This window comes from Alligator mississippiensis, chromosome 7 (genome assembly GCF_030867095.1).
Source record: "Alligator mississippiensis isolate rAllMis1 chromosome 7, rAllMis1, whole genome shotgun sequence".
Taxonomy (NCBI): Eukaryota; Metazoa; Chordata; order Crocodylia; family Alligatoridae; genus Alligator; species Alligator mississippiensis.
Genome location: NC_081830.1, coordinates 36,218,576 through 36,239,814, shown reverse-complemented (window position 1 = coordinate 36,239,814; position 21,239 = coordinate 36,218,576). Strand labels below are relative to the sequence as shown.

General features: G+C 43.6%; 2 protein-coding genes across 2 annotated transcripts; one reads left to right on the top strand and one right to left on the bottom strand.

Moving 5' to 3' along the window:
* Positions 1-5,503: 5,503 nt before the first annotated feature.
* Positions 5,504-6,439, bottom strand: LOC102567492 (olfactory receptor 11H12-like). The gene has a single exon (XM_006277146.1). It carries the CDS (start codon positions 6,437-6,439, stop codon positions 5,504-5,506), a length of 936 nt encoding a protein of 311 aa, XP_006277208.1.
* Positions 6,440-19,970: 13,531 nt separating this feature from the next.
* On the top strand, positions 19,971-20,906 carry LOC102567726 (olfactory receptor 4N2). Its single transcript, XM_006277147.1, has one exon. The coding sequence runs from the start codon at positions 19,971-19,973 to the stop codon at positions 20,904-20,906; it is 936 nt and encodes a 311-aa protein (XP_006277209.1).
* The last annotated feature ends 333 nt before the right edge of the window (positions 20,907-21,239 follow it).

The following is a 21,239-nucleotide window of genomic DNA, read 5'->3' as shown; positions in this document are numbered from 1 at the left end:
GGCACCTATACATGAGCAGCAAGGCAGATCCAAGGGCACACTGTAATCACAGTGCATCAGAGTAGACTCAATTAATTGAGCATTGTAATTGTCACGTTCCAGGAGCCTCCAGTTCCTCATGTATCAGTATCCCTGCACTTCAAAATGGCAGTGGGGTATTCAATGAGGTTTATATAAAGCTCCCCTATTACCATTTTGAAGCATGGGGACACTGATATACAAAATGCTCTAGGCACTTTAAATTTATAGATTCATAGATTCATAGATGTTAGGGTTGGAAGGGACCTCAATAGATCATCGAGTCCGACCCCCTGCATAAGCAGGAAGGAGTGCTGGGTCTTGATGACCCCAGCTAGATGCATATCCAACCTCCTCTTGAAGACCCCCAGGGTAGGGGAGAGCACCACCTCCCTTGGGAGCCCGTTCCAGACCTTGGCCACTCGAACTGTGAAGAAGTTCTTCCTAACGTCCAATCTAAACCTGCTCTCTGCTAGCTTGTGGCCATTATTTCTTGTAACCCCCAGGGGCGCCTTGGTGAATAAAACCTCACCAATTCCCTCCTGTGCCTCCGTGATGAACTTATAGGCAGCCACAAGGTCGCCTCTCAACCTTCTCTTGCGGAGGCTGAAAAGGTCCAGTTTCTCTAGTCTCTCCTTGTAGGGCTTGGTCTGCAGGCCCTTAACCATACAAGTGGCCCTTCTCTGGACCCTCTCCAGGTTATCTGCATCCCTCTTGAAGTGTGGCGCCCAGAATTACATGCAGTACTCCAACTGCGGTCTGACCAGCGCCCGATAGAGGGGAAGTATCACCTCCTTGGATCTATTCGTCATGCATCTGCTGATGCACGATAAAGTGCCATTGGCTTTTCTGATGACTTCGTCACACTGCCGACTCATGTTCATCTTGGAGTCCACTAGGACTCCGAGATCCCTTTCCACTTCTGTGCCACCAAGCACGTCATTTCCTAGGCAGTAGGTATGCTCGACATTTTTCCTCCCTATGTGCAGCACTTTACATTTCTCCTTGTTGAATTGCATTCTGTTGTTTTCTGCCCATTTATCCAACCTGTCCAGGTCTGCTTGCAGCTGTTCCCTGCCCTCCGGCATGTCTACTTCTCCCCACAGTTTTGTGTCATCCACAAAGTTGGACAGAGTACACTTCACTCACTCGTCCAAGTCGCTGAAGAAGACATTGAAGAGTATCGGTCCAAGGACCAAGCCCTGCAGGACCCCACTGCCCACACCCTTCCAGGTTGATACTGACCCATCCACTACGACTCTCTGGGTATGACCCTCTAGCCAATTCGCCACCCACCAGACTGTGTAGTCATCCAAGTCACAGCCTCTTAACTTTTTCACCAGTATGGGGTGGGATACCGTATCGAAGGCCTTCCTGAAGTCTAAGTAAATGACGTCAACCCCTACTCCTGCGTCCAGGTGTTTTGTAACCTGGTCATAAAAAGAGACTAGATTAGTCAGGCACGATCTGCCTGCTACGAACCCGTGCTGGTTTCCCTTTAGAGGGGAAACTCCTTAGAGTGGCTTTAGGAGCCGCTCTAATTAAAAGACCACCCCCACTCCCAGAGCACGTATATAAACACCCTTTAAGACCAAGCAGGAAACAGGCTCTAACTGAACTTAAGGGATGTGTACAATCACCTGCACTTACTGCTTTAGGGTTGGATGGCAAGATGCAACACCATCCCTCTACGAGTGCTCCAACACAAAGCCTCTCCTTTCTCTTGGGAGTCCTGAACTGGGGTCCCTTCACCTTAGACTTCCACACATGTCCTGGTGAGCACTCAGCCCAAAGCTGCATTAACTCAACTTCATCTTACAGCATCAGTCATCTTACCAGCTATACAGCTTTGGAAGGCAGGGCCAGTGCTTGCAAACCTGACTCCTCTGGCCTCTTATAGTCTAACTGCTGAATGCAGTTAAATCGTGTTAAAATGCAAGGGATAAACAAAACTTTTCTCACTCCCTCACCCATACATACCCTTTTAATTTTTGCAAAGATACACACACACAAGTGTGTATTTACACACACACACACACACTACAGTACCTCTACCAACCTGTCCCATGGCTGCTATTGCTCACTTGACAGTCCAAAGTACATTATGGCGATGATACCATACATACTCCTGTCACAATATCTGTACCACCCTACTCCCACATATCCATGCACCTATGTGGCAGATAAGAGGCACAGTCCCCATAATCCGATCTTGTATACTAATAGTGGGATACAAAAAAGCACCACAGAGACGTTGTCACACAGGTACAGTAGGAACAGGGTCATATATCTCCCCTACCTTCTACTTTATGAAAAGCCATACTGAAGCTCAAGTATACAATGTCTACTATATTCCTATCATTTATCCAATTGATTATTTTTTCCAAAAACTTATGCCTGTGATTGGAGTCAGGCTGTGATCTTGGCTGTATTTCTGAGTACTGCTAATATGCATCTCAGCCTGTGTATTTTTGCTGCTGGGGCTGTCACTTGAATATGGCAGTGATGTGAATATGGATGTGGGCTGTTTCTGTTTAAGCCCAATGCCTAAAGCCCTAATTGTGGAAGCTAAGGACAGTAAGTCCTGCTGAATTCACCTGTGAGACTGCTCTGGCCTTGTAGCCAGTGCCTACTCTCGAGCCCTCAGTCTCCAACACCTGAGCATGGCTGCTAAGGACCAGGCCAGAACAGCCTCACTAACAAACCTCCAGCTGTGGAGCAAACCTGCGGGCTCACGTGGGAGGAGTATATTCAGCCCCATCCTCACCAGGCCCTGCCAATGCAGTTTACAGAGCAGGCTAAGGCAGCCCAAAACTACGTGACAGCTCTGGATGTATAGAGGCCCCGGCGCAATTCAAAGTGATGGATTTGTCCTATAAGGCCCCAAACATCCTGTGCCCTACTTCCCTAGGAAACCGCCTTCTCTCTTAGGCCCCATTGTGATCCCCAAGATTAGTGAGAGCATCCACTTGCAAGTACTATTAATATGCCAAGTCTGCTTGGCAAAATGTAGGCAAGATGTTCTCAGCAGTCAGTCACTCCTCAGTTGTAGATCTCCCTCCCTCTTAAGGCCTGATAGAGCCTGAACCTGGATATCTTCTGGAAGCACTATAAGATCTTCCTATTTGGACAGGCATTAACAAGCCAAGCTAGGCTGAGATACAGATTAGGGAGGTCTCTATTTTTATATTAGTATTCTAGTTTGCCTTATACATTGTTTTATCTCTTGTCATTCTCCTGTTTTGTAAGCTGTTCTGTTTTCTTACTGCAATCCTCCATTAGACATTATTGGAAAGGGTGGCATATCAACTGAATAAATAAATAAGACAAAATTAATTATGTGTGACTGTGGCTGCTGTGTTCCGGATGCCTGTGACACCAGCTTTTCATCTCGCTGTATCTGCTTTGTTGTTGTGATAGTTCTGACTCTTGTGAATGAATCAGGAAAGACAACAGTCAGAAACTCCCTCCCGCGGTTAATCTTTGGGACTGATACAAATCATACAGAAGCTGTGCAGTACAATTGTTAGGGCCCTGGAGTGGTAGCCAGGACACCAAGATTCTTCCCACAGTCCCAGGATGGGAGAGAGATCCATCACATACAAAACTAACATTATCATGATTTTGATCCTAGCTCCAGGGTATTGATCTTTTGAGGCACCTATACATGAGCAGAAAGGCTGCTCGGATGTGCTGGACTTCCAGCACGTTGGAGGAGATTAAATTAATCGAGTCTGCTGGAGTGTAGCAATTGCTGTACTTGAGCAGCCTCCTGAACTCATGTATTAGTGTCTCCATGCATAAAAATGGTGGTGGGGGGTGCTTGAACTAAAGCTCATCTAATGAGCTTTAGTTCAGGCACCCCTGCCACCATTTAAGTGCAGGGATGTTGATACAGGAGATACGGTTGTGTTTTAATTAGAGCAGTAAAGAGCTGCCCCCGACCCTACCCCCAGAGAACATGTAAGAGTGCCTTTGATGTTTGTAGGTCATTTACAAGTGCTGCTACAGGGTGCCTGCCTCTAGGGGCCTACTAGTACCTACACCCTTTGGCCTCTCCCCTATCCTGCAGCATCAGCTGCCATGTCTTGATGTTGGAATTAGTAAGGGAGGCAATGCAGAGGGTAAGGCACACTTTTGGAAGAGACAGCCCCTGTCTGTCCCAAGGCTCCCCAGTTTTACTCTCACTGAACCCTCCAGCTTGGGGCCCACGGCTCAGGGCTGCAGGGTCCTGCCTCAGCTCTGGTCATTTCCCATGACCTCAACTTTCAGCTCCTGCAATATCCAGTACATAGGTGCTAGGGACCCCCTGCCACCTCCTGTCGCTCAGTTCAGTCAACTTCAGCCACAGAGCACACTGGTCACACTGGGTGACCTCAGGTTCCCCACAGTGCACAATCAAGCTTGTGATGGGAAATGAAACCCACTAAAAATGCAAGCCCCAGTCCCAGCAAAGGAATGGCCCACATGGGGTTCATTGCAGCCCTTGGTGCCAGGCTCCACATAGAAAAACAAAAGCCAAAACAGAAAGTGCCCAGGGGACTTAACTTGCTTCCTATGCAGGCTCCCAGCTTCCCTTCACTTGGGGCCACCTCCTGAGTCCTCTCTATAGTCTGGGCTCTAGTTATCATGCCCCTTGCAAAGGTATCCATTCACAATTACTTCCACAGCCAAACTGCTGCCTTGGCCTGAGGCTTGGGCTTATACAGGACTCCCTGTGTCACATGGCCCTTCTACTTCCTCCTCCCCGGGTCATCAGGCTCTGCCTGCACCTGGACCTGCAGCTATCTTGCTGCAGGTCCTCCCTGACTCTGGGTTTGGTTCTGGGGTCACCATCAGGGCACAGAAAGAGAGGGGACCACAGTTAACTGGAAGGAAGCAAGGGGAAGAGGGGTAGGGACTTCTACCAGGGTAGGGAAACACTGGTAAACACACAGCAAGGTAAGGGAGGGAAAAATGTAGAAAAATGTGGGAGTTGGTAGTGAAGGAGAGGGAATGGGCCAGGGGTGCCTGCCCCACTTTCTATTCTAGTAATGGGGTAGGAGCCCTATTATAAATGTTCCAGGGTTTCTCCCTCATTTCATTAGTGACAACTTTCCCCACTTGAGCTAAATGTCATGACAATGCATCTAAAACAGGGAAGCAATTGAAATTAAACTGCACCAGAAATGGAAAGAGAGGATCCAGCATGCAGGGACATGCTATCATTACACTAACATACATTGTGCAAGCACAGAAACACACAAAACTTGTATTCCAACTAAATGGTCAAACAGATGTTTACCTTTAGATGAAGAGTGACTCCTAGCATCACACAGAATATTTTTGCCCTGTTGGATCAGAGATTGTGTCAGAGCTGAAAGGCCCCTGCTTCATTCCTGGGCTCAGATTAGAGCCGGAGTGTCCTACAGGAACAGCCCACCCTGTTACATTCCCTATGCTGTGAGACTGCTAGCCAGTACCTCCAGGAGCTAGACAGAAACAGCTATCGCTCCCCAAGCAGTGTCTTCCTCAAAGCTTCCTTCACCTCCTTGTTTCTCAAGCTGTAGATCAACGGGTTGAACAGTGGTGTCACCACTACATAGAAAAGTGTGACTATCTTCCCACTGCTCCCGGAGGCTGCTGGATTGACATAAGTGACCATAATAGAGCCATAGAAGAGACCTACCACAGCAAGATGTGAAGTGCATGTGGAAAAGGCCTTGCGTCTCCCAGCCCCCTGTGGTAGTCTCATCACTGCCGTAAGAATCATTGCATAGGAGGCCAGAATAAATAGAAAAGTACCAATAATGATGAGGGAACTAAGGGTATAGAAGGCATGTTCAGTCTGAGGACTAAGGGCACAGGAGACAGCTAGCAATGGGGCTGGATCACAAACAAAATGATCCAAGACATTGGGGTGGCAGAAGGGGAGCTGAGAGATGAGGACAATGGGGATCATGAACCAGAGGAAGCCACAAACCCAGCAAGAAGCCACCAGGATTAAGCAGATCTGCTGGGACATGAGGCTGGGGTAATGCAGGGGGTGACAAATAGCCAGGTACCTATCTAATGCCATGGCTGAAAGGAAGGAGCATTCAGTGGCCCCCATAGAGAAGAAGAAATAGAACTGGAGGAAGCAGGCTTGAAAGGAAATGATGTCTCCTTGAGGGGTCACCAGATCCACCAGCATCCGTGGCACTGTAGCTGTGATGTAGCAGATCTCCAGGAAAGAGAAATTCCCCAGGAGGACATACATGGGCAAATGGTGGAGGCGGGGGTCCTGTAGAATAGCCCACATGATACAAAAGTTTCCTGCCAGTGTCAGGGTATAGGTTGAGGAGAGGAGGGCACAAAGGAAGAAGCGACTTGTCTGGTCCAGGGACGAAAAGCCCAACAGGATGAACTCAGTCACAGGGCTGGTGGCATTGTTTAAAATCATTCGGGAAGCCTGGATCTGGAAGGAAATGACATACAAGATAACCAAGTTCAACTCCTTTCTTTGAGAATGGATAAGGCCCTGATGAGGGAGAGCTGTGAAATGTGAAAGTCAGGACTCCTGTTATATCATCAGCCCTGAGAGCAGAATGTTGACCAAACAGCACACAGGCAGACATTCATTCACTGAACATGGCTCCATCATCCAACACAGAGCAGTGCTCTCACATGTGCTCACATGCACATGCACATACACTCACACATGCAATACATGAGTCCATACGTGATCTGACACCTTCCATGCATGAGAAAGACCCAGTATGGATGCTGTAGATCAGTAGTTCTTGACCTCACTGGACTCTAGGTACCTCTCATTAGACTCAAGGCACCCCTCAGAATATACCAGCTCTTAGCTTTCAATCATTTTCGACCATAGAGAAACAACAGAACACTTCTTCTGTTTCTCAGGAAGAACTCAGAATGACCACAGGACATCAGAAAGTTTTTGACACTAAGAAATCCTATGGGAAATTTGTCTTGTGAATCATGTGTTGTGGTGTTAGAGTGGTGTCATAGCCATGATGGTCTAAGACTCATGCAAAAGGCAAGGATCTTTTTGTGGTGATATCTTTTATTGGACCAACTGCATGGTTGGGATAAAGTTAGACAAGCTTGCAAATGCAATGCATTCATCGCCAGGTCATGTGCAGGCATTTGCACACCTAATAGTGCTAATACTGTGTTGCACCCTTAAAAGGATCTCATGGTATTCCTGGGTGCCACAGCACCTTGGCTGAGCACCATGAGTCTAGACCAGTAATACTGCCTCTGGAACACTTACCCATACCTGGACCTGCTTTTGAAGGCCAGCCTAGATCACTGGTTTTCAGACTGTCCCATGGAGCGCTGGGCTCCCACAAGAGATCATCAGGGGTTCCAGAGAGAGACTGGGGATAATGGCAGAAGGGGCTGGGAGGTGGTGTGCTGTCATGGCTGGGTTGGGTCACCTGGCTCCATGTCAACTCACAGAGTAGCGGTAGGGCTTCCACAGCAGAAGAAGTGCTATGGAGGGGTTCTGTGGCTTTAGAAAGTTTGAAAACCAGTGGTTTAGAGGATGGGAAACCCTTGTCTGTGCTGGTCACCAGACAGGCAACCCCCTTTCTTTACTTTAGGTGCCTAGATGGTTCTTAAAATCTGGTCAAAGACCATTGTCTTTAAATGGTATTCAGGTTCCTACATTATTATTGAAAATTTTACCCACTCCTCCCCACCTGTATGACTTATGAGTAAAACAGTATTAGATCAGTGGAATGCTTCACAGATATTTACCTTGAATTCAGATCCATTCAGGAATGACATCAGTCATTGATCAGGCCTAACAGATATACAGGAGAAAGATCTGTTAATTCATGGTATCAAGATATATCTCTATATTGATTTTTGGGTGTGACTGAAAAAAGAAACCAATTATTGCATATGAAATTAAAGTACAGATGCCACTGAGTGTTGTGTTGTAGTTTTGGTGTTGTTATTCATTCATTATTTAAAAAACCCCAAAACAACAACTAAGAACCCCCGAGAGAACTCAGAGCCATTGTGCGTGATGTTCTACCAAAGAAGAACAAAAATTGCCGGCTTCATATAGTTTACATATTGTATTGCTCAGATGATAATAACGTACTAGTAATAGTTCTATATTCCACGGGGTTTTTTTTCATCAGGGGTTCCACAGAGAGACTGGGGATAATGGCAAGAGGATGGGAATCCCTTGTCTGTGCTGGTAACCAGAGCATGTGATGCCCAAGGGAATACTGGAGAATTGACAGGCAACCCCCTTTCTTCACTTTATGTGCCTAGATGGTTCTTAAATTCTGGTCAAAGACCATTTTTAAAAAACGAGATTCAGTTCCCTACATCATTACTGAAAAATTTACCCCACTCCTCCTCTCCTGCATGATTTATGAATAAAACAATATTAGATCAGAGGAATGCTTCACAGATATTTACCTTGAATTCAGATTTATCCAGGAATGACATCAGTCATGGATCTGCCCTAACAGATATGCATGAGAAAGATCTGTTAGTTCACGGCATCGAGATGTGTCTCTATATTAAGTTTGGGGTATGACTGAAAAAAGAAATCAATCATGTCATATGAAATTAATGTACAGATGCAACTGAGTTCTGTCTTGTAGTCTTGTTTTTATACATTCATTATTAAAAATGTATTATATTTTCAGATGTGGTTAAGTATTACACTAATTCTTCTATGTGTATTTACATTTACTTAATATATTAAATGGGAAGCTACATGTAAGAGAACTTTAAAATATTATATTTAGAATGATATAAACCTCTTGATCCAACTGAACTATTGCATTCATATTTTTCTGTAGTGCAATTTTTAAAAATTGGTGAAATATTTAATTAAGAGTGGTATATTGCCATTTTACTATTTCAATTTGAATAGTACGATAGCAGAGACAGTTTAATTTGTGGATCATGTAATCAAAATAGAGATTGGTAATTTTATCATAGTAGATCCATTTTATCTAAAAAAAATCAGTTTTATTGATGTATAGATTTGATCAGATTAAAGTACTCTATATAAACCTTGGGTCTTAAACAAAGGAGAGAAACATCTGTTCTCACTGTCTCAGCTCACAGAATGCACAACAGGTAAGAATCTCTTTAGAAAGAGCTAAAGAGTTACTGTAACCTTTTCTTTTCTTTTCTTTTCTTTTCTTTTCTTTTCTTTTCTTTTCTCTCCTGGTTATGAAACAGACTACCTTGGACATGCAGCATCCTAAACATGTGCAGGCACACACACATCCACTAAGATATTCTATACGCGTAGTTCCTCCTCCATTCAACTCTACGAGAGTTGACTTGCTTTCAGAAGTATACTTTACAGATGTGATGCTTTATTACAGCTGCTTTAGAAAATAAGTTTAAGAAATCAGCCTTGAAAATTGCTTTAGAAATTGTCTTCAGAAATTACTCTAGGAAATGATCTCTAGAAAATTCTTTATAGAAATTTCTCAAGGACATTGTTTGCGTAAGAAGAAATAAGGCAAATTGCTATGAGAGGAACACACTCCTGGATAAGTGCTGTTGGAGCATAAAACCTAACTGCCTCCCAGGTAGAGCTGGATGTTACGAAAGGGATGATATGCTTGGGTTGCCTGTGATGGCAAAGGATTAGTCTTGATTAACCAGGAGAGTCCTTGGAGTCCTGCATTGCCAAATACACTCTTGACAGTTTTCTCTGCAAATTAATACCACCACCATCCTACAAACAAATATACAGATGCACAATTATTTTAAGCATCAGACCCTGACTATTTAGAATTTGCTTTTTAAAACACTGCCTTACAAATTTCTCATTAGAAATCAATTCTTTTGGGAAAAAAAAGTCTAGAGCTAGGTCATTAGAAATTACACTTTTGAAAGTATTTGTAAAAATTTATCCCTCAATATGTTTCTTTCTTTTCCTCAGAAATTATCTTAGAAGCTTCCCTATAGAATATAATGCTTTAACAATGCCTGTAGCTTGAGAAATTCCTCTAAAAAATAATTGTTTCGGGGAATACGCTCTAGAAACTATATTTGAAGAAGCTGCATAGGAAATACCATTTTAGAGATTAAAATTTGGAAAAGTATACGTTGGAAAATTGTCTACAAGTATCCTAAGGGGAAGAGGGAAAGCCTTGCTAAAAACACCCCTAAGCAATTATTTGAGGAAATGTTTTTTAAAAATGATGCTATTAATATATATCAAGAAAAAATGCACCTTACAAATGATGCTAGGCAATGGTACTTTACAAAAATCATGCACCTCTCAGGGAAAAATAAAACCTTTAAAAGAAACTCTCTAGGGGTTATAGCTTATTCTGGGAAATACTTCTAGATATACAACCTTTTAGGCTGGGAAATTCTCTTTGAGAGAAATCTCCTTAAAATGTATACTTTTGACAAATATAAAGACATTTCCTTTGGAAAATCTTTCTAAACATTACCTCATGAAATTTATTCTTTATATTCTTTTTGAAGTGATAATTTAGAAAATGCTCTTTAAATATCACACTGGAAAGTTTTCCTTAGAAAGAAAATTCTCAGGTCAGGGAATGACTTTGGAAAATAGTCGTTAGGTAAATAGGAACTGCTCTAGGAAAATAAGCAGTATACAAGTTACAATTTAGAAAATAATATTTCAAAATTTTTCTTTAGATAAGCCTACTCAACAAAATCTTAAAAGAACATTATTTCTAGAATGATCCTCTAGAAGAGGTAGATAAAAAGCTCTCTTTAGGAAGAATATTTTAGAAAATTCCTAATAGAAAATGATCTGTGGAATTAGTGCTTTTAGGGTATTTTTTTGGGCATGGCGCTGTCGCAAGAGATCTCTCTTTGAAAAACTCACATAAGATACAGATGTTCTAGAAACTTCAAGCTTTTTTGGAAATTCCTACCCCTTATTCTATTAGTCAGAAAATCCCTCACAGTTTTTACCTTTGTAGGTCTCATGACCTAGCTTAATAATCCTCAGGTTTCTTAGCCAGCTGTATCTATTGCAAACATCACCACGGATTTGCCTCCTTCACTCCTGAACCAATGGAGAATCCATTTCTGATGGAACGGGGACTGTAGCAGGCATGAGCAGTTGGGTGAAAAGGATTTCCCATGCAGGATGCAATGTCTGAAGAACAACTGGTATCAGATGCTCCCAATTATGGTTGGTTTTGCTTTTGTCATGACCTGGAAGGCCCTTTGGGGAAGTGGTGAGGTACCACTCTCAAGGATGCTTCAATCAGCAGCCTCCAGAGATCACACCATTCTCAGTAATGTAAGGGATACCACTTAACACAATTATCTCCACTATTTGGTAGTCTAGTTCAGCAAAGAGTGCTTAGCCTGTTATGGAGGTCTGTCAAGTTTTTTGAGGATCTGAGGCCAGGACATCATGGTTTCCTCAGAATTGTATGGCCAACATACAAAAATCATAACAAAATTCCCCAAATCTACTGGCATTCTCAAAAAAAAAGGGGGTTTTTGAATAACCCTAATGTGAGGTTCTTTATTTTCAGATTGCAGAGTTTCTTAAATGTTAAGGTCAGAAAGGATGATATAGGTGTTCATCGTCTAGTCTGGCCATCTTGATTATAGAGACTAACTCTAGCATTTCACTCAGATACTTATCTTAGGCCAGTAACTTGTGTTTGATTAAAGCAAACCACCCACAAAGTTCTCCAGGCTGATTTTGAAGGACCAAGAGCTGGTGAATCTGCCACTGCCCTTTGGAGTGTGTACCAGAGATTACACGAGCTGGGTAACCTAGGCCACAGATAAACCTAGGCTGGAGTGATGTACCTTTAAGATGCCTAAAATGTGCTTAAACATAGTTTCCCATGTTAATGTGTGGGCAATCCCAGAATTAGGAGCTCCCTGAGCTGCCTAAAATCAACATGTAACAAATCCCATAGAGTGCCTCTAGCTATCTTAAGGCTTTGTGACAAATGACACTTTAAGCTTCTCCAATGTTGATCGATTAATGTTAGCTCCAGTTTAAAGCAGTCAACCAACCTGCACAGCTATGACTGTGTCCCTGCAAGATGCCTGGCTAGATCACACTTCTAGGGGTAAGAAGGGGAGTTGGATTGGTGCCAGTACCTCATCCTGCACAGCAGAGTTCAGGGGGTGGAAATTTTGTCCACACAGAACAGGAGGGTGTGGTGCAGGGGACACTGCATCTTGGGATGCTGGAGGACTGAAACTTGGGTGGCTTACCTCTGGGGAGTGACCACACTTTGGTGGTACATCAGCTGACTAACACAGCTCAGAGATAAGCCTGCCCTCGAAGGATGTATCTTTAAAATGTCTAAAGGGTGCTTAAAACTAGCTTGCATGTCTTAATGTGTGGACAGTCTAGGGGTTAAAAGCTTGCTGAGCCACCTAAAATTCATGTGTAACAAGGCCCTTTGTTGGTAGTGCATAAAACTAATTCTCAGGGCTGTGGGTTTGAACCCCATGTTAGTTTTTGGAGGGTGGGGCTTGGGCTAGATGACTTCTGATGGTCTCTTCTAGCCCTACTTTGATTCTCTGATTCTATATAGTAACTATATAATGCATATATGTGTATGTATATAATAAAAGTATACAGTCTAATAATTTTCAAGGAAGTTTGTATTTTCTATACTATAATGTTATTGGAACTCTATAATAGCTATAGAAGAATAACAATACTAGTTTTGTAGTACCAATGTATACTTCAATAAGTACAGTATTAATAATACTTCAGTATCTGTAAGAACTATGTTGTAACAGGGGAACCTGCCCTGTTACTGAGAGAGTAAAACACTGAGGACTCCACCTTTAAGGGAAAGCACCTGAGATGTCCGAAAAAGCAAGCTGTTGGGACTATATAAGTCCTGCACCAAAGGCAAAAGTTAGTCTGCTCTAACTGCTGAAGTAAGGTGTTCACTTTTGGGCAGAGAGAAGCAGTGTGGGGAACTGAAGCTGGTCCCTGGCTGTGCTATCTGAAGGAGAGCCCTGTGCTGAAAGGGGAAGAAGCAATATGGGAGACTGGAAACTGTGAGCAAGCCCAGGAGAGCCCAAGCTGAGAGAAGTCAGCAGAACTGTGCAAAAGCCCTTGGAGAGCTTAGAGAAAGGCACCCAACTGCACTTGATTTCTTTGGGTTTGTCTTTATGTCACTGAAGATGGCCCACCAAGGGAGTTAGATTATTATTGAGTTACCAGCTCCCCCACTATTTATGGATTAAACTAAACAGGATTTGCTCTGGATTGGGATGCATTAATGCCGCACTTTATAGAATTGGCTTAAAGGACAGTCCAATATGTGCATGTGGTGATGCACTACAGACAGGTTACCACCTCCTCATGTGTGCAGCACACCCATGTACCCAGGATGAGGACCTGGCAAACATCAACAATAAAGCATTTGTATGGCTCCACCACATTAATGATGTGTAGAAGGAGAAATGAAGTATGAGAGAAGAATAGAAATGTTAAAAGCAAAAAGATAAAAATACATCATTCTAGAAGGGCTTGGGCATAAAAGCCTTTATTGATCAAATTTTAATCGCAACAAGAGATTAAAGCTCTTGCGGCAGATCTCACCTTCTCCCTGATCCACTCTAGCCAGCCCTTTTCCTCAGGTGTTCCTGCTTCTCTCATCTGTCACATATTGATCTTATTTAATATACAGGTCTCTAAAGAGTCTAGCTGACAGGGCATGTGGTTTTCTTGGACCTCTTGGTATACCACATTCTTAGTTTGGACTTCTTTGTGGTGTCCCTTTATTCTTGTTGCCTTTTTTTGTTGAACTCTTTGCTCCTGGTAAATCCTCTACTTTTCCTTTCCCAGGTCAGAGACTTCTTCAAACTTTTGAATAATTCTGAACAGGCTTAGTATCAAGTCAGCTTTCTTTGTGGCCTGTTAGTGTTGGTCAGCTAGTACATCAAGACTGGGCAAATCTGGTCTTTGGGCCAGATCCAACCTGCCAAGGGATTTTATCCAGCCTGCAGTGGAACTGGGGTGGTACAGGAGCTGGGGTCAGCTTCCTGGCAGCCCTGCTGGCAGTGGCTCCTTTTGGCTGCTGCTGCCAGTGTCACTGACACTGCCAGACCTGGCCCCACTGCCCAGGCATCTTGGTCTGTCTGCCTAGCGGCCATTGCATGGGGCACCAGGTGGAGCAGGCAGGTGGGGTCTCCATGGTCTCCAGTTACTATGCTAGGAGAGACATGCCAGTTTAGAAAGGAGAAGGCTGAGGTGGGTTATGATAGAGGTCTATAAAATCATGAAGGGCATGGACCAAGTCCGTAAATACTAGAACTAGGGGGCACCTGCTGCAATTAGTAGGTGGCAAGTTTAAAACAAACAAGAGAAAATACTTATTTACACAAGTGCATTTAGCTTGTGGACTTCACTAACATATGAGGTGGTGGAAGCAGATAGATTAGCCAGGTTCAAAAGAGAACTGGCTAAATTCATGGATGCTAGATCTATTAATGGCCATTGAAGAGAATGGTTGAAGATGCTTCTTTTGGCATTTTTAAACTAATAAACAGTGTATGCCAGGGAGGGTACTGAATAGGCAACAGATCACTCTAGAGATATCTGGTTCAATGCTCTCCCTGTACAGCAGCCATTTCTGCCACTATTGGATACTGGATACGGGGTTTGATGGACCACTGGTCTGACCCAGTTTGGCACTTATGTTATGTTCTTAAAGGGGCCAGAATAAGTTTATAAAGGGGAAAGGAGGACAGAAAGGGGGTCTGATTTGTGGAGTTGTTTGCTCTTCTCATGTTGCAAAACAGAGTAGAGGGTAGTTGGCTTTTTTCAGGCTTCTGGGCTTTACTGTTGCCACTTAAGAGTCAGAAAGATTTCCCCCACACTCTTTTACAGTGATCACTAGGTGTTGGGTGCAGCCAAGGCAGGACTTCGACTGGGATCTGCCGGTGCTCCTGTTGGAATGAAAACCCAGAGATAGCTGGTTAGGGGGTGTGCTGCCCCACTGCTTGGAATTAGACCAATCATCACATCTGAGGTCAGGAAGGAATTTTACCTTATTGTCAGCCTGGTCCAGACTATGTTTTTTTTTCCTTCCTCTGTACAGGGGGGGCATGGCTCTCTTCCTTGGATCCTCATAGATGTAGATAACACCTTTGCAGTATCAGGGCATTGGCAGCGCCCTTGCCCTCCTGCTTAACCTGCAGCAGGTTAGGGTGTTTTTTGGTGTCCTTAAGCTATATGCCTTATTGCATTGTGCCAGGGTTGTCTGTAGAGTTTTATGAATAGGTTAGACAAGCACTTGTATGAGATGTACCTTCCTTGAGCTGTTATTGGACTAGATGATTGCCTGAGATCCCCTTCAGCCTTACGTTTCTATGACTCTGTGATTTACAAGGAGGATAATGGAGGGAGGTGGGTTAGAAAAGGACTGGATTGTCAGTTATGGTGCCTGCATTCTATTCCTGGCTCTATCTGCCTTTGGGAAATCAGTTCCTTTCTCTCTTGCTTCCTTTCCCCATCACTAGGTAGGGGAAAGCCTGGTTTAGGCATCTTGGTAGTCTTGAATACACAGGTCTCTATCCATACAAAGGACAAGATTCCAAGTGGTTCCTTAGGCATCTACATAGGACTTAGGCAGAGTTCAACCACCTGCTTTCCAAGAGGGATTCAAACTGGCCTTTCACCAGCAAGCCCAAACTTTCCCAAGTGCTTCCATTTTGCATGGCAAAGCTCCCTTGGGCCCACTACATGAGCTTCTGTATGTGCTCAGGTACAAATTGTGAGATGTGCCTGGGCCAGTGGTTCTTAGCCAGGGTGCCATGACACTCTGGGGTGCTACAAGTTTGAAAGGTGCTGCAAGGTGTGAAGAGAAAAGTCAGGTGTGAGGAGATAAGTGCTTAAGCCCAGGCTCAGGCTCATCCCTACCTGGCCACTCCCTTGCTCCCACCACCCAGCCCCTCTGAAAGGAGGTAAGCACTGTAATAAATTAGTTTTTGAAATGGGGTGCCATTCAATTGGCAAAAGTTATGGAGGGATGCCTCAAGTCTAAAAAGGTTTAGAACCACTGGCTTAGTTTCTCTATGGCACATAGCTCCTAATAAAGCTCGATTTCTGTTCAAAGTCTTGGTGGTGAGCACTTGAACTCTGCCCAAGTCCCTGGAGAACCATAGTTTTAGGTAGGAATACATCACTGAATTTGCATAATCTGTAGTGTATTCAACTCAGATCCAAGGTGACACATGTTTGATCCAATAGCCTTGTGATCTACCCAGGAAGTGAGAGCCCTGGATTCAAGCATTTCCTCACCCTCAGGGGATTCTATGCCAGAGGAGAGTCCCCTAACCAAGAAGTTACAATATGTGCTTCATGAGCACTGGGTAGGTGGGCCACCACTGGGTAGCTGGGCCACTTTCTAGCTGGGCTGCTGAGCAGGCAGAAACGCAAGACTCCTGAGCCCAGATTAAACAAAGGCTGTCTAATATAAAAAACAATGCTGTCTGAATAGTACAAGGGACACAAGCCATCCCCATAAGAGTTTTGAGGCTGTCCGAGCTCAGGGTCCCCTAGCCTTTATGTAGGATGAGTGTCTGGTGTGCCACCATGGGGCAGAGAGAAAGAAGCATAAGTATATGACTGATAGGAGATTCATGAAGGGTGGACTCATTAGCTGGACGGGGAATGGGGGTGTGAGTAGGAAGAGCAAAGACTAGAGGGATCATAACCTGATGGTAAGGACACTCTTCTGGGCAGTGGGACATGAATTTTTGAATCACTTCACTGCTGCGAAGACCTTGTCCTGATGTAGACCCAGTTGTTTTCCTTCTCAGTCCTCCTCCCACTGCCCTGGTGTCTGAGATCCCAGCTCATCTCTCTCTGGGGGTCACAGCTGGTGCTCTAACAAGCACTAACAAGCTACCTGTTACCAAATGGCAGCTGCACTAACCTGACCTTGAAACTCCACCTCTCCCAGCCACAAGGACAACAGTTTCAGGCCTATCCCTGTCAGCATGGACATAGCTGGGGGTAGCTGGGAAGGAGAGGCAGAAATTAAAGCATGCTGAGAGAACCCTCTCCTTCAAAGGCGGAACAGGGTAAGACTTCACCTATCTTGTCTTCTTTCTTTCTCTCTTTTTTCGTCTCTTGACCATGGAGGTATGCATATAAAAGGCAAGTATATAAACCAGGTTTATGTTTTATACCAAAAGCTCCCGCTATGATTGTGCTGGACTATTTTAAACAATTCTTTAATATCAGTCCTTCAGATCTTGTGACTTCTTCTTTTCGGATACTTGGCCAGGTTTCTTTCTTTCTTTCTTTCTTTTGCATCTGAGATGCAGTGAAAAGGAGTTTTGTCCTTCTCTGTAAGCATCAGGTAGGGCATTTAAGGCTGTGCTATTCTTTGTTAGCTGGACAAACCTGACTGAATATTTTTTGCCAAGAAGTGTGATTTCACATTAGATTTAATTCTGCTATTTTGCAATGTGACAGGTCCACTTTTTACATAAAGGTATTGCTCAATTCATGGGACATAAGTGTTTGTATTTTGGGAAATCCACAGCTAATTCTTTTGGTGCAGTGAGGGGTACTGTCTCACCTTTGGCTTCCATCATGGGACAAGATTTGTTTGTAGTGCTTTTCCCACCCAGTTGTAACATTCATAATCAAATTACAAGTAACTAACTGGAACCAATTTTCAGCAAGGGCAAATTAAAAGAAGGGCTTTGTAACACAGGTTGGAAATTACACCAATTTTTGCCTCTGGATGCAGGGCATGCAGATAATTCCTGAGATTATGTATGTAAACTAGAAGTGGAAGAAAAAGGAAAGAGAGAAAAAGATAAGGAAAACACAATCAAGCCATGCAAGGTGTGTATATAGCAAGCATGGGCCATTAATAATTAAGTACCTTGTGTACAAAGGTAAGTGAAAGACCTGCTATAGGTTATTAGGAAGAGAAATGCAGTAGAATAATGAGGGAAAACAGCCGGCAGAGTGTTGAAGCTCTTTGCCTCATTATTTGGAGGAGACTAAAGAGCATCAGCGTGGATGTTTAATTGAATGTGCTCAAGAAGGCTCAGAAAGGATGCAATTGTGAAGGCAAGGAAAAGATTTTAAAAGCTCATATCAGGTAGATCAGGAAAACCTATGTCCATCCATTCTGTTGTGAAGTACAAGGAGTTAATAATGTATCTGCAAGGAATAGGATGCATGTGTCTTGTTAATACCTGTAAAAAGAGAAGCAGTTGCAGAACTGGGCAGATGAAAGAGTGAACCGCTGCATCTAGAATTAGAGGTGTGAAGGACTAAATAAATGTGGAGACAAGTGAGTAAAGGGACAAATAAATCTGTGTATAAATGCATTAATGGAAAAGATGTATGACTAAATACGGCTCAGTGGAGTTCTGGTCTCAGTTAAAAACTATAGTTCGAGAAGCACAGTAAGGACTGTGTTTTGGTCTTGACTGCAGAGGACCCAGAATTATGGAGCATCGAATCTTTGTTTAGCACTACTAAAATTCACATATTTAGAGAAGCCTAGATTGAAAGGCCAGAGCCATCTAAACCTAACCTCCTGCATCCAGCAGGACAAAAATTTCAATGATGTTCACCTACATTGAGTCCATTAGCTTGCAAGCAGCTAACTGAAACACCTTTTACAAAGGCCAGTCTGTACAGGAAGGTATTCCTGATTGCTAGGCAGTTTGTTCCAATAATAATCACCTACATGATTTAATATTTGATCCTTATTCCCAGTTTAACTGTTCCTAGATTTTACTTTCAACCACTGCATTTTACTTTACTTTTACTGAGTGCATTGAAGACCTCTTAGATACCTGATATTGTCTCCTCTTTAATAGTTTACGAGTCATTGATATGGTTTTCCTACAGCATCTCCAAGTTTTCAGCATTATTTAAAAAATATGGCTACCAAAACTAGTCTCCCCACGGCTGCTTGCAGAGATTTAACTGTGTTTCTGTTCCTGTTTACTACTCCCCTGTTTATACAGCCATGGTTTACCTGAATACTTCTGGCCAGTGAAAGGCCACGGTGACTTCTTGTGTACAAAAATCCAAGTACATATAGAAATCACCAGTTTCTGAAATACAGGTCTTTATGCTGTAAGTAGACTCCACAGTCTTTGTTTCAAGAAGTATTAACTTGCAGTTACGTGTATTGGTGTACACAGTGTGGACCTAGGTTACTATGTGATCCAGAGTACTCTATATAACTGCCCTTTTTTCATTGGCATTTACTACACTGTCCTTACTGCAGTATCTGCTGGTTACACCAACAGACATTTTTAGCTAGTGAAAATAGTAAACGTGACCTGAGTCTGAGGCATGCTAGTGAAAAATATCGAAGGACAACTCCCCATGAGGAATTTTCCTTTTCTGTCACTCAGCCTCGTCTTTACTCATACCATTTTACAGTTATTCTGCATCAGTTATTAGTTAAGTCGACTTGCCTACCAACACAACAGGGAGCTCAGACTCAATGTGTGTGTCTACACATTCATAAATGCACAGTGGTTACTGCATGTTTAATTTAGTATTTGTATAACCAAGAACTAACTAAATGATCAGTAACCAGAGCTACTGTGCAGTAGTGCCAGTGAATGCCTTTTTGGTGACACGACTGCGCAGTAGCCTAATAATACTTTGCAGTAGTGTATTAGCACTGTCCATGGTGTGATGCACTACTATGCAGTGTTATTAACTTACTATGTAATTAGTGTCTTGTGTAGATGCGCCCAGTGAAAACCTGATTTTCAGTTGAGGACTGAAAATGCCAGATGAGGACTGTTCAGCACTTGCACAATGCAGGGAGCTCATCCTTGGTCATGGTCTTTGAAATACTTGGTACAACAATGCTCTGATATTAGCTGTTCCCTGAACCAGACATTTTCATGAAAGCTACCATGACAGCTATGTCACAAAATGACAACTACAAAGAATAACAAGAATTCATGCATGTGTTACAGGACTCCGTACTGATGAAATGGAGCATCGAAACAGCACAGAGGTGACAGAGTTTGTGTTGCTAGGACTGTCTCAGACCCAGGAGGTCCAGCTGTTCCTCCTTGGCTTGTTTCTTCTCTTCTATTCACTGATCCTCCCAGCTAATGTCCTCATCATCCTCACCATCAATGGAGACCCCCACCTGGGCTCCCCCATGTATTTCTTCCTGGCCAGCCTGGCCTTCCTGGACATTTGTTACTGCTCTGTCACCCCACCTAGAATGCTGGCTGACTTCTTCTCCTGCTGCAAGGCTATCTCCTACGGGGCCTGCATGGCCCAACTATTCTTTCTTCACTTCTTAGGAGCAGCTGAGATGTTCCTGCTTATTGCCATGGCCTTTGACAGGTACATGGCCATGTGTAAGCCACTACACTATGCCACTGTGGTAAACAGGGGAGTCTGCTGGGCCTTAGTGGTGGCTGCCTGGGCAGGCGGATTGATTCACTCCAGCATCCAGGTTGCCCTCATTGTTCCTCTCCTTTTCTGTGGCCCCAACAAGCTGGACAACTTCTTTTGTGACATCAGCCAGGTGATCAAATTGGCTTGCACTGACACGTACATCTTGGAATTCATCATGTTCTTCAACAGTGGCATGGCCATGCTCATGTGCTTTCTTCTTCTGTTGATCTCCTATGGGGTCCTGCTGTTACGGCTGAGAGCAAGTTCCTCCTATGAAAAGAGCAAAGCAGCTTCCACCTGTGTCACCCACATCATGATTGTCTTTGTTATGTTTAGCTCAGCCATCTATCTCTACTGCCGGCCCTTCCGCAGCTTCCCTATGGACAAGGTGGTGGCCGTGTTCCACACTGTGGTCTTCCCTCTCATGAATCCCATGATCTACACACTGAGGAACAGGGAGATTCTCAGTGCTATGAAAAGGCAGCTGGGCAGATCTGGTCTCTGGAAAGGAAAATAGAACATGTCAGAATAAAAGAAATGCAGAAATCGGGATATTATTGTTTTGCTGGACAAGGTTTTGTTTGAGTTGTACTGGAGTAGCACTTTAATCATGGTATAAGTTCTGCAAATTAACCATGGAGCTCCTCTGAAGTATCTTTGAAATAACATTTTAAAAGCTGCAGTATCTGTGGAGTACAGTGATTCTTTACCCTGTGGGTGCATCTGTATGTGCACTTTAATGTGCAATAGCCTATTTTGTTGCACATTAAAGGGTCATGTAAAAAACCATGCACTTACACTAATGCACAGTAAAATAGGCTGCTGCACATTATACATCACTTAAAAATGT